This window comes from Nuphar pumila, chromosome 4, assembly GCF_984573655.1.
Source record: "Nuphar pumila chromosome 4, dmNupPumi1.hap1.1, whole genome shotgun sequence".
NCBI lineage: Eukaryota > Viridiplantae > Streptophyta > Magnoliopsida > Nymphaeales > Nymphaeaceae > Nuphar > Nuphar pumila.
In genome coordinates this window covers 140468033-140484790 of record NC_143252.1, presented here as the reverse complement: position 1 = coordinate 140484790, position 16758 = coordinate 140468033, and the positions used below count along the sequence as shown (strand labels likewise).

At 38.2% G+C, this 16758-nt stretch overlaps 1 protein-coding gene across 1 annotated transcript; it reads right to left on the bottom strand.

Annotated features, from left to right (window-relative positions):
- Positions 1 to 906: 906 nt before the first annotated feature.
- Positions 907 to 14825, bottom strand: LOC149841335 (RNA-binding protein Y14A-like). Its single transcript, XM_090003767.1, has 4 exons — positions 14518 to 14825; positions 2630 to 2766; positions 1401 to 1543; positions 907 to 1286 (listed from the first exon to the last, which is right to left on the bottom strand). Exons 1-4 carry the CDS (start codon positions 14777 to 14779, stop codon positions 1238 to 1240), a joined length of 591 nt encoding a protein of 196 aa, XP_089859893.1. The 5' UTR covers positions 14780 to 14825; the 3' UTR covers positions 907 to 1237.
- Between the last annotated feature and the right edge of the window lie 1933 nt (positions 14826 to 16758).

Sequence of the window (16758 nt, the reverse complement as noted above, 5' to 3'; positions counted from 1 at the left end):
CAGTGAGGCATCAAAACCAGACAGCCTCTAGCCCCAGAAGCCCATACTTGACTGGAGCATATATTAGAGGATTTCCTTGAACAATGCCTTGTGCACCACTCTGGTATTTAAACCAGAAATTGTTCCCTTACAGCACGACTCTTGTTCAGAAATACCAAGGCTTGGATTAGCAAATCTCTCTTACGAGAAAAGGACATTTATTAAGCAAGTATGCAATGCCTTGTGATTCCTGGATTTCCTCAGCTCTAGTGATTGCAAATCACAATCACAGCAATTTCTCGAGTCTAATGAAAACATGAGAAAGTGCAGGCTGTGATTATGATTCACTTGAGAATGCTCCCTTCCTGAATCCTGTGAAAGTTGGTCACAAAACCAACATTGTGACCAACAATCACAGTTTTTGGTTCTCAACTGTGATTGCTCATCCCACCTGTGACCAAAGCAAACACGTCTAAATTTCACAGATCGCTCCAGAATTGCTTGAATCAGAACCAACCACAGAAAAAGCAGATGCATTCACAGTCGTTTAAGCGATGACCGGCATGTGTCCCGAAATGGGGATTCAATTAGACGTACAAAGAGAAGGGACACATTCTGGATTCACAGCTTATGATCAATTTGTGATGGTTGACGGAATGGTTACAACAGGAATATGATGCTTGCAAGGCGGCCCTGAATTGAGGTCTTCCATGACAAACATTGCCAAGATGCTGTCAAAGGACAATATCAGTCACAGAAATAGGGATATCGACCATTTTCTGTCTAGCAGATTTCAAATATCAATCACTCCAAATTTCCACCAGAGAAGGAAGAAAAACACGGGTATACAACTTCCAACACAAACAAGCTCTTTCATACTCTGAAACTTTACCACTAGTTCATAAGAAGACATTCAACGGAAAGAACTAACTATTAAACAAATGAGACAATATTTGAATTTAGTCGTGTATGATTTCATTTGTATGGGCTTGTGTCTCCCAACCAGTAGATGGCAAAAACTACAGGAGAACCAATTAAACATCACCCAAATACATAGTACAGCTACAGACTACAGAGAAGGCAGCAGAAAAAGCAAAGCCTGAGAAAACCATTGACGAGCAACCTCACAACAAAAGTAAAATAGTCACAAGACATTAAGGTCTATCCCCAAGGAGAAATGCATGTGGTTGCTAAATAAGCACACGGTCCCAAATACCCCACAAAGATCTCCATAGTTTCACCAAAACGAAAGGCAGACTCAGTATCTTCTCCTGGGAGGAGACCTAGAACGATGCCCATGTGGAGACCTGCAGAGGCGAACAATTACAAGGGTTATAATGAGGATAAACTGCATCGAAATAATGCAGTTCAGTGTGAATCTGTGATGAATAGTGATCATGAAAAAGTGTCTAGATAGCAACCTCCTCATGTTCCTACGCCTGAAGGGTCCATTGCTGAAAGCCCAATCAACAGATATGGTTTGTGTGAGAAGTTCAGTACCATTCAGGTTTTGTATCGCAGCCCGGGCTTCCTCTATGTTCTCATACTCTATCAATGCATAGCCCTGTTTCAAGAACAAATGAAATACCACGATAATGTTTTTACTCAGGTAAAATGTGAGCGTTATTTAACACAATTTAATACGGATAGAGTTGTGGGGAAGGGTCAAGCTAATGTAAGAAACAATGAAAGAATTGTCCAACCTTTCCTTTAGAAAAGGCAAAAGGTTATGTTTAGCCAGTACAGACCCCCAAAAGTATTAAAACGAAGCAGTAGGTGGGTATGAAAGATGACAAGTTCAAAACAGCACTGCATTACTAGTTTCCCGGTACTGATACAGTACCCGGGAAAGAAAAGGCCAAGATCAAACATGGAAAGCGGCAATTTTGTGGTACAGGCAGGAAGACATGGAAGAATGCAGGGGTTGCAAGTGTGTGCACACATGTGTAAGGAGAGAGAGAGTCTAATTAAATAAAATGAAAACAGCATCAGTTTGACTTTTGACCATGGGCATCTTCTGAAATATGAAGAATACAATGTCATGGGTAGGAATTATCCACAACTCTATGTAGGGGTCTCTGTTGTGATGGATGGCTAGGGATGGTCTTGCCTTTCTGAAGTCATGAAACATAAAAAATCACAAGTTGCTTCAGGCCGCAGAAGAGAATCATCATTTAAGGGATTGCAAAAATGAACAAGCAATCTTCAGATATTTTTGTGCCATTAGCTTGATCCCTTAATCAAACGAGTAAATGCAATACTGATTAGACTATTCAAGAAATAAACACGAAGTCAGGGACCTCAGAAGACGCAGAAGGCAAGGAGATCTTTGTTTATCTCCGAAAAATAGTGTTAGGTGATAAATTTCAAAATCCCCTCAGTCTTTTACGTTAAAACCAAAAGCAATTATGAAACATGAAGGTATCTCTCCATCTCCACCTTATCGTATGATCATTACCCACAAGAATGCCCAATGACCTCTCTACTATAACATGACATTGAACAGTGACAAAGATATTAAACCTAAATGCATCAAAACCAGTGAGAGATGAAAAATGACAAACCAACGAAGGAAAGGTTAGCAAATGGAATAGCACACCATAGCTTTCACATACACACATTGTGACAAAAGAAGAACAGACAAAGTCACCTTAACAAAACCAGTGCGGCGGTCAAGATTGAGGTGCAAGTTCTTAATATCCCCACAGTCTCCAAATTTTGCATGTAGGTCATCCTCTTGAGCCTCTTCATGAACCCCGCTAACCAAAACAATCCACCCCTCCACAGCTACATGTGAGGAACAAAGAGGTCAGTATAATAATGTTAATGCATAAAAAGAAAGGGGTCGCCTACAGCTCAAGTTATGTAGTTTCTGAAACTCACCATAGACATGACAAAGTATTAAAGTATAATGTTCAGAAAGAAAGATAACTGCTAATAAGAAAAGAAAATAAAGATTCAATAGGATTAAAAAATTCAATACAAAACAATGCAGCAGGAAGTTGAACATATTTATCAAATACGAACATGAAAATCAAGTGATAAATTCTAATAAATAGCATAAAGTGTCATTGATTCGACTGGTTTATTTTTCTCCTCAACCTCAAGTAAACAAGAATAAGAATATAATTATCACAACTTTTGGACAAGAAAATCCTCCCAAAGGTATGGCTGAACAACCAAACAACATTAGTCAAGTTATCATCAACCATCAACAAGAAAATGAAATAGAAATTATAAATTATAGTCATAGATAAAAGATTGATATTGTAAATCAAAAGGCAAGACCAATTTGTAAATTAAAAGCAGTGAAGACCAAGAACTTCCAAAACCAAAAACAAAAATACAGTAGCATCATATATTTGAGCAAAATGAAGAAAGTTTAAAATAGCAATTACCAGATACGAATTTCTCATGGTGACCTTTTTCCCACTTTGTTGGACGGGTGGGGGTAAAGAAGTTAGTCCAAGACCATAAAATTAGGTTAGCCACTTGGAACATAGGGTCTTTAACTGGTAAGTTGGTAGAGTTAGTAGATGTTATGTGTAGGAGAAAGATTGATATTTTATGTCTTCAAGAGACCAAATGGGTAGGTGAGAAAGCTAAAGTGATAGAACCTTGGGGATATAAGATTTGGTATACAGGTATAAATAGGAATAGGAATGGAGTAGGGATTGCTATGAGTCGTCAGTTTATAGATAATGTAGTTGAGGTCCGTAGGAAGGGTGATAGAATTTTACTTATTAAATTAGTATTAGGTACGGATATTATTAATATTATTAGTGTTTATGCACCTCAAGTAGGTTTAGATGATTCCATTAAGCATCAATTTTGGGAAGATTTAGATGGAGTAGTACAAGAGACATCTTATGGAGAAAAGCTTTTCATCGGCGGTGACCTTAATGGACATGTAGGCATTAGTAGGGATGGATTTGAGAATATCCATGGAGGCTATGGTATAGGAGAAAGAAATGAAAGTGGAGAAAGGATTTTAGATTTTTGTTTGTCCTATGATATGATCTTAGCAAACACTTGGTTTAGGAAGAGGGAGTCTCACCTAGTAACATTTAAAAGTGGGGTTAATACGAGTCAGATAGATTTTTTCCTACTTAGAAAGAGAGATAGGGGTTGTTGCATCGATTGTAAGGTTATACCAGGAGAAAGTGTAGCTACACAACATAGAGTCTTAATTTTAGATCTTAGAATTAGACAATGCCGCAAAAGGGATAGACATAGGATAGATCCTAGAATTAAGTGGTGGGCACTGAAAGGAGCTAAACAAGGAATGTTTGTAACGCAGGTAGTTAAGGAAGTTGATTGGTGTCTCGAGGAGGATTCAGAATCAATGTGGAATAAGATAGCGGGTGGTATGAGAAAAGTAGCTAAGGAGGTATTGGGTGAGTCTAAAGGCGGTGCACCACTAGGTAAGGATACATCATGGTGGAACGAGGATGTCAAATTAGCTATTAAGGTTAAAAGAGAGTGTTATAGAAATCTAAGTAAGAGTCGTGATAATGAGAATTTGGAGAAGTATATGATAGCAAAGAAGGAAGCTAAAAAAGTTGTTCGAAACGCGAAGGCTAAGGTATATAAGGAGGTTTATGACAAGTTGGATACCAAAGAAGGCGAGAAGGATATTTATAGGCTTGCAAAGATGAGAGATAGGAAATCGAAGGATTTGGGTATGGTTAGATGTATCAAAGATGAAACGCAAAGGGTTTTAGTCAAAGATGAGGAGATTAAGGAGAGATGGAAAGATTATTTTGATAAGCTATTTAATGATAGTCATGCTCAAGATCTTGGAGACTTCTCCATTCCTTTTCATGAGATAAATCGTGACTTCATGCGCAAGATTCAAAAGAAAGAAATTGCAGAGGCTTTGAAGAAAATGAAATCAAGAAGGGCAGTTGGCCCAGATGGTATACCTATCGAGGCTTGGAAATGCTTGGGAGAGAAAGGTTTAGAATGGTTGACAAATCTTTTTAACTTGATTTGGCGAACAAATAAGATGCCTAATGAGTGGAGGAAGAGTACTTTGGTGCCTTTATATAAGAATAAGGGTGATATACAAGATTGCACAAACTATCGTGGTATAAAACTCATGAGTCATACTATGAAACTTTGGGAGAGGGTGATTGAGTCTAGGTTGAGGAAGGTTGTCATGATATCGGAGAATCAATTTGGTTTTATGCCTGGAAGATCAACTATGGAAGCTATACATCTTCTTAGACAACTTATTGAAAGATATAGAGAGAGGAACAAAGATTTGCATATGGTTTTTATTGATTTAGAGAAGGCATACGATAGAGTACCTAGGGACGTTCTCTGGTGGACAATGATGAAGAAAGGTGTTTCTCTCAAGTACATTAGTATAATTAAAGATATGTATGAAGGAGTAGTAACCAATGTCCGCACTTGTGGAGGGGTGACAACCAATTTTCCGATAACGGTTGGGTTACATCAAGGATCTGCTTTAAGCCCTTTCCTATTTGCGATAGTGATGGATGAGCTTACGAGATCAATTCAAGAAAATGTACCGTGGTGTATGTTGTTTGCTGATGATATTGTTTTGATTGATGAGTCTAGAGCTGGGGTTAATGCTAAGTTAGAATTATGGAGACAGACATTGGAAGCTAGAGGTTTTAAGTTGAGTAAGAGTAAGACTGAATATATGGAATGTCGGTTTAGTAAGCAACGAAGTAGTGATGGGAGTGTAGTGAAGCTTGGTGAGCAAGATATACCGGTGAATGATTATTTCAAATATTTGGGATCCATCATTCAAAAGTATGGAGAAATTGATGGAGATGTAAATCATAGGATAAAGGTTGGGTGGATGAAATGGAAAAGTGCTACTGGAGTGCTGTGCGATCGTAGAATGCCATTGCGGTTGAAGGGAAAGTTTTATAGGACGACTATTAGACCCGCTTTACTATATGGTACGGAATGTTGGGCTGCCAAGAGACATCATATTCAAAAAATGAGTGTAGCTGAGATGCGGATGCTTAGATGGATGTGTGGAAATACAATAAAAGATAAGATTCGGAACGAAGAGATACGTAAGAAGGTAGGTGTTGCACCCATTGAAAATAAGATGCGAGAGAATCGTTTACGGTGGTTTGGACATATTCGGCGAAGGCCTAATGATGCTCCAGTTAGAAGGTTGGAGAAATGGGAAAATATATTAGTTAAAAGAGGTCGGGGTAGGCCTAGGAAGACTTGGATGGAGATGATAGGAAAGGATATGAATGCTTTGAACCTCACCGAGGACATGGCGTTGGATAGAAATGATTGGAGGAAAAGGATTCATGTGGAAGACCCAAAATGAATTTCTTTTTTGGTTCATATCGCTGACCCCAATTGTTTTGGGATGAAGGCGTAGTTGTTGTTGTTGTTGTTGTTGTTGACCTTTTTCCCATGAGTCTTTTTCAAGAAGGTCTCAAGATAAAAGAGTAAAAATTAAGAAAAATAAATAAAAAAAGCTTTAGAGGAACAATATTAAAAAAAGGCGCAAAATTAAGAAATGTTGTACCTAACAATAAAACCGGCCAATTATTAACTATCAATTATCACAAATCAAAACTATTATCATGCAAAAATCTCTCCAAATGATTCCCGATTTCTACGAAAAACTAAAAAACTAAGATATTTGACAGAGAAACTATGCTGGGAAATAATTCTTATTCTAAATGCCTGAACCAGAAAAAATGAAGACAGCCAACTTCATATACGCGTCTAAATAAACAAACTAACTAAAACAAGAATGCCAATAATCCAAGTGAGCATATCGAAATGATTCAAATATCTAATTGAAAAGAAGAACAAAAGCCTAACTGCAAATTAAAGCTGATCAACTAAGAAAACAACCAGAAATGCCTTAAAACCAACCAAATTAAAAGCCCAGGAGAAAGAATGGCAGAATTAAATAAATAAGAAAAGCATGACCCTGACAATGAAACCATACAAACTGAAATGATTGGACCAGTTACATACCATCAAAGTCACAAGTGCTGTAAGAATGCTTAATATAATATATTTTTCCCCTGTCAAATCAAATCTTTCACATACATGAACAGAACAAAAATGCAGCTAAATCATTCTAGGTCACAGACACACAGGGGACATGATAGAGATATGCTTGGTACAATATGATAGTTTGTAAAACTAGGATATGAGGACACAGCTGCATATACTATGTTACTTGGACACTGATACAGGCATCGGTGTTGGACAAAGCAGGTTGAAAACAAGATCCGTGGACACGGTATATATTTTATTTATTTATATAAAGGGAGAGAAAGAGAAAACTAATTAAGTAAAAAATAAAAGAACTATTTAAAAAAAAGGAGACATCCTCGGTTCTCTCATCATTTATGTTGTACCACACAATTCATCGAAATTGTAAGGAGAGTCAGTTCTTAAATGGGATTGAGTGACTAGGCTCGACTGTGGTAACTACAAGAGAGAATCTTTTAGCAACCAGCTTGACTCCATCAACTATGAGCCCTTTTTTATAGTAAAGGAGCATGCTGACTCATTCTCGTAGAGTTAGGCACAATAAAATATATGGAGAAAAATAAGGGTTTAAACAATGTTGACACAGTGTTCAAAATCATACATTTCGTTCAAAATCATTCAAAAGTGTTCGACACGTGACACCAAGTGTCCATTTTTATCTTGAACACTTATATGCTATGTCACACGGACTCGGCTAGGGAGGCACCGCACCCGAGTCGACATGCCCCGACATGGGTGTGGACACGGACACGGCCCGGACTCGGTCAACGCCAAGTCGGACTCGGTCAACGAGTCGAGGCCGAGTCCATCCTTGTTTTGGACTCAGTCAATGTTGACCGAGTCCAAAAATGTCCATTTTTAGGGCAAAAAACAAAAAAAAATTGATCTTTTTATATATTTTTTTAAAATATATATATATATATATATATAGCATGAGTCTCAAACATAAGCCCCAGAAAAAAAAATTCAGGGGGCGCTGCCCCCCTACGCCCCCCTTGGAACCGCACCGGGGGGAGCCCCCGGACCCCCCTTTCTGCAAGGGCAAAAGTACAATTTGCAAAGTTTGTAAAAACACTCATGCTTGTGCCAAACTTTAGAGGACAATATCCACATATATGCACACACTCGATATATATATATATATATATAGCCGAGTCCCTGTGTCCAAAATTTTTAAAATTGTGCCGCACCCGTGTCGCACCCGCACCCAAGTGACATAGCTTATATGTTGAAAAATGAAGTGTCTAGGAGTGTTGGTGTAAGTGTCCCTCTAGAAGTGTCAAGGTAACATAGTGCGCGCGCGCGCACACACACACACACACACACACACACACACACATATATATAGGATTTTGAAAACCTCCTCAATGGAAAACCCTCCCAAATGAACGTTTTATCGGATTTTTGGTGTTTTTTTCAAAATTCCAACTGTACCGATGTGATTTATATGCTTGTTTTTATAAGAGAATCAGTTCTTGGATCATTTAATTCGGATGCATGGATAGGTTTTTATAAGTTTCAAAAATCAACGGCGTACAATTTTCATTAATTTTTTAGGCTCCAAATACTATTTTTTTTATCCAAAAATCATAATCCAAGTGTCAATTTCTAGTAAATTAATCACGCTGAACACATTTGCATGCTCAATTTAGTAGAAATCGACTCTTGGATCATGTTTTTTCGACAAAAAAACATGTTTTTATGAGCCGGGAAAAACTGCTACCTTCATAGCCATTAATTTTGGATCACTGGAAAAACCTGTATACAGGTCAGATTCCGGTGATCCAAAATCCGGTTTCTACTAAACAAAACCTATAGATCACATCTATGGTATTAATTGTGAGGGAAAAGAAAACCAAAAAATGTGATTTTGAGGGGGTAGAATGAGAAAGTGGGCAGAACCAGCACATTACTCATATATATATATATATATAGAGAGAGAGAGAGAGATTAGGTGCCTACGATACGTGCTTTATGGGGTTTTTCAGATTTTTTTGTTTTATTTTTAAATTCTGACAGTACAGTTGTGATCTATGTACTTCATTTTATAGGGATCAGCTCTTGAAGAGTTCGATTCCGACACATGGGTGAGTTTTTATAAGGTTCGAAAAATCTTTGTAAAATTTCGAGGCTCCAAATATCATTTTTTTCATCGAAAATACATGATCCAGGTGTGGATTCCTAGTAAATCGACCATGCCCAACACATTTATAGGGTCAAAACTGCAAAAAAAACACCGAAAGAGCAGAAAAACCCATCAAGCATGTATCACAAGCACCTACCCTCTCTCTCTCTCTCTATATATATATATATATATAGAGAGAGAGAGAGAGAGATAGATAGATAGATAGAGAGAGAGAGAGAGAGAGAGAGTAATACGTTCCTTAGGCCCCCTTTTTGTTAGGTCTTGTTAGGCCCACTAAAAAATCATAGTTTTAAGTTTTGTTCTCACGTCTAACACTGTAGATATGATCTATAGGTTTTTTTTTAGTGGGAACCAGCTTTTGGATCACCGGAATCTGACCTGTATACAGGTTTTTTCGGTGATCAAAAATCAATGGCTATGAAGGTACCAGTTTTTCCTGGCTCATAAAAATATGTTTTTTCGTCGAAAAAACATGATCCAGGAGTTGATTCCCACTAAATTGAGCATGCTAAACACATCTAACGGTTCAGATCTATCATAAAAGACTTAAAACCTATGGGCAGAATGAGAAATGTCAAATGGGGCTTACTATGTTCAGTTCTCGTATATATATAAGGCATGAATGCCACTAAAAGTAAAGATTATTGAACAAAAATTCTAAAACATTATAACAATAAATCAAGGTTGATAATTGAAATGCAACATAATCAATGACAAATCTAGAAAAAATGCACAAGTAAATGGAAAATGGAAAAATCATAAACAGAAAGAGATAAAGTTAAGGGCATACTATTAACCATGTCTGACATATGTTTGTCTGTGTTCATGAAGTGCTGTGGGTGCCCTTCACCGCTTTTAAAGTAGTGTCGTGTCAATAACAGAAAAATGCTGGGTGAAGTGTCTGTGTGACATAGATTTCCTTTCCATTACAGGAAAGCAAGAAGGGACAGCAGCAATTCCAATTCACTTCATTATAAAGTTAGCATGAGAACCCAACTGTATGAACTTTGATACCATCTACATGAAGTGTTTGATAAGCGCTATCAAAGGCCCAATTAAAGCTAAACTTATTCAGTCTAGAGAAAAATGCTTGAGAATTTACGTTAACAAGCTATAAATATAAGCAGATAACACAGAATTTTTCAGAGGAGACAGGATTTACATATGAAATTAATCATGTCGTACATATATTCCTGCTATTCTGCTCCCTCAGATGAATGCACCTTATGGCTTCAAAACTAATTTTAAGTAGAAAATTCTTCAGACCAAAGTTACTGAAAGCTTCTTAGATAGGTGGGAAGCCTGCTTCCCGGAAACTTGCTTCAGAAACGTGATACTCCTCGCTTCCGAAATTTGATGAAAATCTCGATTCTCACACGCTTCTCCTATACTTTCCACATGCTTCATCTATTCTTATTATATGTTCTCTCGCTCTACTTTTCATGTTTTTTATGTGTTTCTTATCTACCTTCTCAATCACTTCCATGTGCTTTCTCTAAATTGGCAGTCATCATTTTTAGATTTTGTTAAAATTTTAATTCTTACAATAAAAAACATGAAATTTAAAAACAATCACTTTTATTTTAGTTCTATTTTGATTGCCATTCAATTCTTATATTGTTTTTTTTTATTTCCCCCTTCCTGCTTCCTATACATTTTAAAATGCATCGCTTCCTGCTATCGCTTCTCATATTATTTCCCGTTTCCCTTCCTAGTCTCGCAACTTTGCTTCAGACTCATGGCTGCCATTCTAGTATTCTAAGGAAAATGATTCTGCGACAGTGCCAGCATACAAATGTTGATGCTGGTACTTCAAGGTGATGGTGCTGGGTGATTTTGGGTGCCTCCACATATGCATAAACCACATATCATACATATATAACATATTTATATGTGTTCCAGATTTTTTCTATAAGTTTTTTTTAGAGAGAAGAAACATTTGACAGTACAGATGTAGCATGACCCACATTGGGATCTTTGTGACCAGATTAAGAAGCAATTCTGAATCATCCTTCTTTAGGAAAACATGACTGAAGTCGCTGAACTGTTGAATTTCAGGAAGAAATCCCATCAGCTGAGACATACACAACATCCCACAATACTGTTTCCATGGAAAGAGGTCTGTCTATATGAATTTCTCAGTTTTTTCCAATATTTTCCTAAATTTAAAGCTCACATTCGCATGACCAAGTCCACAAATTCACATATTCAGCAATCATGATTCACTCACAGACAGTGATCAGGGTCTAAATTAATCAATTATCTATCAATTTTGATGGCAACTGTTGCCATCATTTCCTAGAAGTAATCCACCTTGCAATACGTTTATGACAGTCTGACAAGGCAGTGGGTAACAAGCCGGGTACCCAATGGGCTCTCAGGCACCTGGCCCAAAATGGGCTGGGTTTTGGGCTGCCATATGTAGCCCGAGTCTGATAAGAATCGGGCCTCACCCGGCCTAACTAGTACCGGGCCTTGGTAAGAGGAAAAAATGACTATAGTGGAGCCCGGCCCATCCCATCTCATTAACTAGTTGGGCATAAAGGGCCCGAACCAACTGACCTAGACCTGGGTTGACCCCAACAAGATTCAGGCGGGCTTCGGTTGCCTGGGTATGGCTTGGGCCTGTCAGGCCTTAATGGGCCCTGATGCTTACGCTTAGCACATAGGAATCTGCATAGTAGTCAAGCATATTGAAAGAATATATTCAAATTGATGTCATCTAGATGTATCAAGATCAGATATGAGTCCTTGACAACAGTTCAAATTTCAATTCAACTTAAATTTCATACATCACACAGAAGTCAATTTTTTTTCTTGTTTTAGGAGATAGCCCGTAACTAGACCAAAGAGCGTCCATATTAGGGCTCTCTCAATTACTTTTTCTTCTCTTAGAAGGAAAATAAACCAAATTTTCATGATTGCATTCTGATAATGGGATGATATCATAAGCTTATTGCTTTTCTCCACTTCATGATATTTCATGGGTTTCAATGATTACAATTTTCAGATGCAACTAGTCCTCAAAAAGAGAGAGAAAAAACACCTGCAAATTGTGCATTTCATATGAAGAAATAAGCTCTCTAACTCCTTTTATCACAAATAAGAATTGTGTACCTTTCCTTCCAGTGTGCATCCCATCCTAAAGGACCTACATACATGATATCAAATACATTCATTCTCCATATGCAACAGGAGCATCTAATTATACAGTGAACAGGATTACATCCTTATAACAGATTTTCTATGTCCATCCTTGTTAAGATTTAAGATCTTCAAAAGATTTTATTACAATGTAATTATTAATCAACTCCAATAACCTATTCAAAGTCCAATTTCAGTTTTTCATAACTCATTGAAGCTAATAGACTGAATGCCACTGAATCCAATTCATAATATTACTATTTGATGGTCAGTCTTGTTCCAGATACATGTAGAATATGCATCAAAAATCATGTGCAGATCTTATTGTGGAACCAATTGATGAAATGGATTATGTAAAATCAATGCTGGCCCTTGATCCAGATTCAAAGTTTTCCACCATGGTGGAAGCTCAATATACTGTTAGAAGAAGAAGAAAAAATCTAACCAAAACCTTTTCCAAAGCACCAAGATCTGACTGAATAGAGTTTGAGGTGAAAGGTTATGTGCTCTCCAAGTTAAATTTGCCAAGCAGTTAATCAAATTTGCATTTTCCACTTCAAAAAGAAAGTATAAGAGGAAATGTCTTACTCAAACTTTATTAAATGAAAGTGAATCATTCACAGCAGTCAACCTGGAGTATTGCTAACAGCCCTAGCCAGAAATTAAAGACTGAGTGAAAATGCTTAGTGGAAAGAAAAAAGGATACGTCTGAACACTGCTTCACTTACCCAATGATCAGACTCAGTACATGACTCTAGTCTTCAATCTTAATAATGAAACCAAACATAAAAACATGAAGTACCCTACTAACTCTACCTCTAATGCTTTTCCAGGAAACAAGATCAGCAACTTAACCAAATATATCACTCAAATATGAATTGTTGTGTCCAATTTGTACTTCATTCTCCTCAAAAACGAGATTCTTATTGCACATTTCTTTATTAAGCCACCATCATAAAAACATATAATAAATTAAAACTGATTCTTGAATATGCAAAAATAAACAAAGAGATCGAGTGAAATTTAGTTCATAAACAATGGGGAAACTGTGGAAAGTGTAAAATCTGGATCAGTAGAGTTGCAGAATCATAATTTTGTAACCAACATTTCGGCCTTTTATGTCTCAGTAAAACTATCAAGAGGAAACAAGGACAATCAAGTAAATCCCTAAAATAGATGTATTACAAGATATAAAGAGCAGATGGTCATAAAAGCTAAGGGAAGTAGAAAAGAAGACATAGCGCAAAGAATTACTTTAGAGAGAGAGAGATCCCCAGAAAATTGAAATCTGCCTCTCAAACTACTAGGGAGGCTTCAATACTTAAGAGAAATGATCCAGCACAAGCAGCAAATCATAAATCAATACATAAAGCTGAAGCGCAAAATATGGGTCGTCAAGAAAACCTTCAAACCAGAAGGCTTATAGATACAAACAAGCATATAGAGGAAGCAAATGCGATGATGCAAAAATTATCGTGCAAAGCAAATGCGATAGGAAGCATACAAAATTATTAAGCCTAAGAAGCGATCCCTTAGTAGCTAAAAAGTATGATCCAAATTACGAAGCCAAATTGAATTCCATCTAACACAATCACACGCTATATAAACACAAACCAAGCTAATGCAGAGATTGAATTTTTTTAACTTCATACATTGGTCTAACCGCTTCGAACCAACTTTGAAAAAAAAAACCACCATCACCATAAAGCAGCAGCAATCATCATTCCGTCCATCAAAGCCCATCCCTGCAACCCCTCTTTCTGCATTAATTTAGCGTTAAACTCTGCATCGCCACACTCCCAGACACCCACTCCAAAATTCCATTAAACTCGAGCAACCATGCCCAAGCTCCGAATCACAAAGACTAAAGCAACTCCTCGAAAAAAAAGGAAAATACAACAGATTGGAAGCTAAGACTATCAAAGAAGAAGCACGCAGCAGAAAAAAAACCCTAAGAGATTCTTTCTCAGCTCAGAGCCGAAACAGATTCGATGGACGCCGTGAACAAGACAACGTTCAATCGATCGTACTTCCGGCGGACAGAAAATCGTAGGATTTCCCCCCAAAAAAATCGCAAGGGATTCCAACAAATGCCTCGAACAAAGTACCATAAAGCACAACCTGAACGAAAGAAACACATCCCACCTCCACAAAGAAAAAGAAACCCCCAAATTCATCCAAGACAAAGCAAATATCAACAAGAAAGAATCAGAGAGAGAGAGAGAGGAACGCACATCTTTGGGGACCAGGGCCACCGTCAGAGTCCAAGGAATCGAAATCCCTAGCGGGGAGGCGGTTGCCGCGCTCGGCGTCGGCCTCGCGGAAGCCCCTGCCCTTGGTCTTCTTGGGGCCGAGCCCGCCGGACGCGTAGACGGCGGAGCGGAGCCTGGGCTGGGGCGCCGGCGAGGGATCCGCCTCCACCCCTCCGTCCTCGTCCATGAGGTCGTCCTCCTCCGGCTCGAAGTCCACCGCCTCCGCCTCCGCTCCCGCCATCATTCCTCTCCTTCTCTCCTCTCCACAGAACGGTGCGATGCAAAGATGGAAAAACACCCCCCAGCTTTTGCCGCTCCTTTATCAGTAGATTCAGCACGGCCCCCTACATGCGAGAGCAGGGACACAAAACGGATCAAATACGGTCGGTTATCGTTGACCCGTATCCATATCCAAATACCAACCATGGATCTGAATCTGGATCCTTATCCGAATAAGATCCGATGGAGTAGGACCAAATCCTCATTCCTGATCAAAATTTTACATAGCGCTACTGGATCAAACCCAGTTTTATAGAACGCATCTGAATCGACCTGAACCCACTTGTAATTCTAACCGTTTTATACTTGTACCATAACGATTTGAACCAACAAAGTCCCGAACTAATTCATATATGACACGGACAAAAAAAAATGTATAAATGTACTATTACATGAATCTATGCATTTTTCTAGAGACGGCAGTGGACCAGGGGAGAATGAGGCTCGGCCCCGCCTTGCCCCGTTTGGACTGGGGATGAAGGGCATGAAATGGGGATGGAGGCAGGGATGAAGGTTAAAATCCATCCCCGTGTGGGGATGAAGGCGGGGATGGACTTATGTTTTTTCACCATCCCACCCTGTCCCATCCTCGTCTCGATCCCCGCTCTGTCCCACTTGGGTGTGTTCAGCGTGCTTATTCTTAATGCTAGGAATTGGCTCTTAAATGGTATTTGTTTTTTTTTTTTCTTGAAAGGCACCAGTTATTATTCAAGGTACCACTGGGTTTTGAACCTGCAACGTCCCACCACAAAGAGATCACATGCACTGAGCTCCTACCAACCACCCGGAGCCCCATTTGGTTTAAACGGTATTTGTTGAACCAAAAGAATTACATGGTTATGGCACTTATGATCTAAATGCAGACTCTCACAAAGCAAACCATGCAAATCACATCTATGAGGTTAGATTCATAAAAAAAAAAAAAACTTAAAAATAACAAAATAAATTATGAAAACAACTCTTAGTACAAATCCACTCTGGGATAAGAATTTATTCATTTGAAAAAGTGATAATTGCCAAATCTAGTCTTTAGTGCAAATATAAAAGAGAGACTGTCTCACTTTCTTTCGCAACTCTCATTTCCAAACACTCGCCGTCAAGGTAGTTTGAGTATGTATCTACAAAATGCATAAAACTCCCATCCCAGCTACCAGCTACCGGCGGTTTTCATACAATCTGGACGAAACTATGGTATATCCAAAATTGATCTATACTCCAAGTTTCGAACCAGTTCTACACCAAACAGTTCTAGACCTCCAAACAGTTGTCAATACCAATGTGGGGCTCCACTTGTATGGCAGGAGCAGTTAGTACCCATCACCTTGTGTTGGGACGTCGCAAGTTAGAATCCCTACCAAGTTAAACCTGGTAGGGGGTCTGCCTAACCCCAGTTTTCTCTGTCTAAAAAAGACACACATTGTTCTCATATAAAATTAAAAAATCTCGTTCTTAAGAAAATCTTGCGATATATTAAAATTTGTTGTTTTGGGATAGTATTATTAACATATAATCAATGTGAAAAACATTATAATATATAATATTATGACAATATTAAAAGTGTAAAAATATAATAGATGCTTTTGTCGAGTTAACATAGTCACAAAAGCTTGATATTTTCAAAATAGGCAATATTGTGAAAATCAATTTTAGTGTATAGCAGTTTTCGTAGATATTGTGATATCTTAACAAAAAAGATATTATGATCAAATCACAATATTTTCTTTTTAAGAACATTTTTTACAGTGGCGCTTAGCATGCAGCTCAGTTGCTGATGACCATCCATCTCAATAATTTTCGAGATGTGCACCACAACCATATCGAGAAATGCCAAGAAGGGGGTGGCTGTGTGCTCACCATGCAGCGAGACTGCATATTAAATGAAGTCTTTGTTCACAAACATTATATGCAGCGGCGCTGTATCAAGATGGGCGCGGTCTCCATCTC

Bases quoted from the DNA above. Each gene is read 5' to 3' on its own strand.
- LOC149841335 (XM_090003767.1), bottom strand. From the start codon at position 14,779: ATGATGGCGGGAGCGGAGGCGGAGGCGGTGGACTTCGAGCCGGAGGAG. The intron at 2,767-14,517 runs GTGCGTTCCTCT...CCTCACATGTAG, and splicing joins TGGCCCTGGTCCCCAAAGAT to CTGTGGAGGGGTGGATTGTT. The intron at 1,544-2,629 runs GTGACTTTGTCT...TTCTTGAAACAG, and splicing joins GCCGCACTGGTTTTGTTAAG to GGCTATGCATTGATAGAGTA.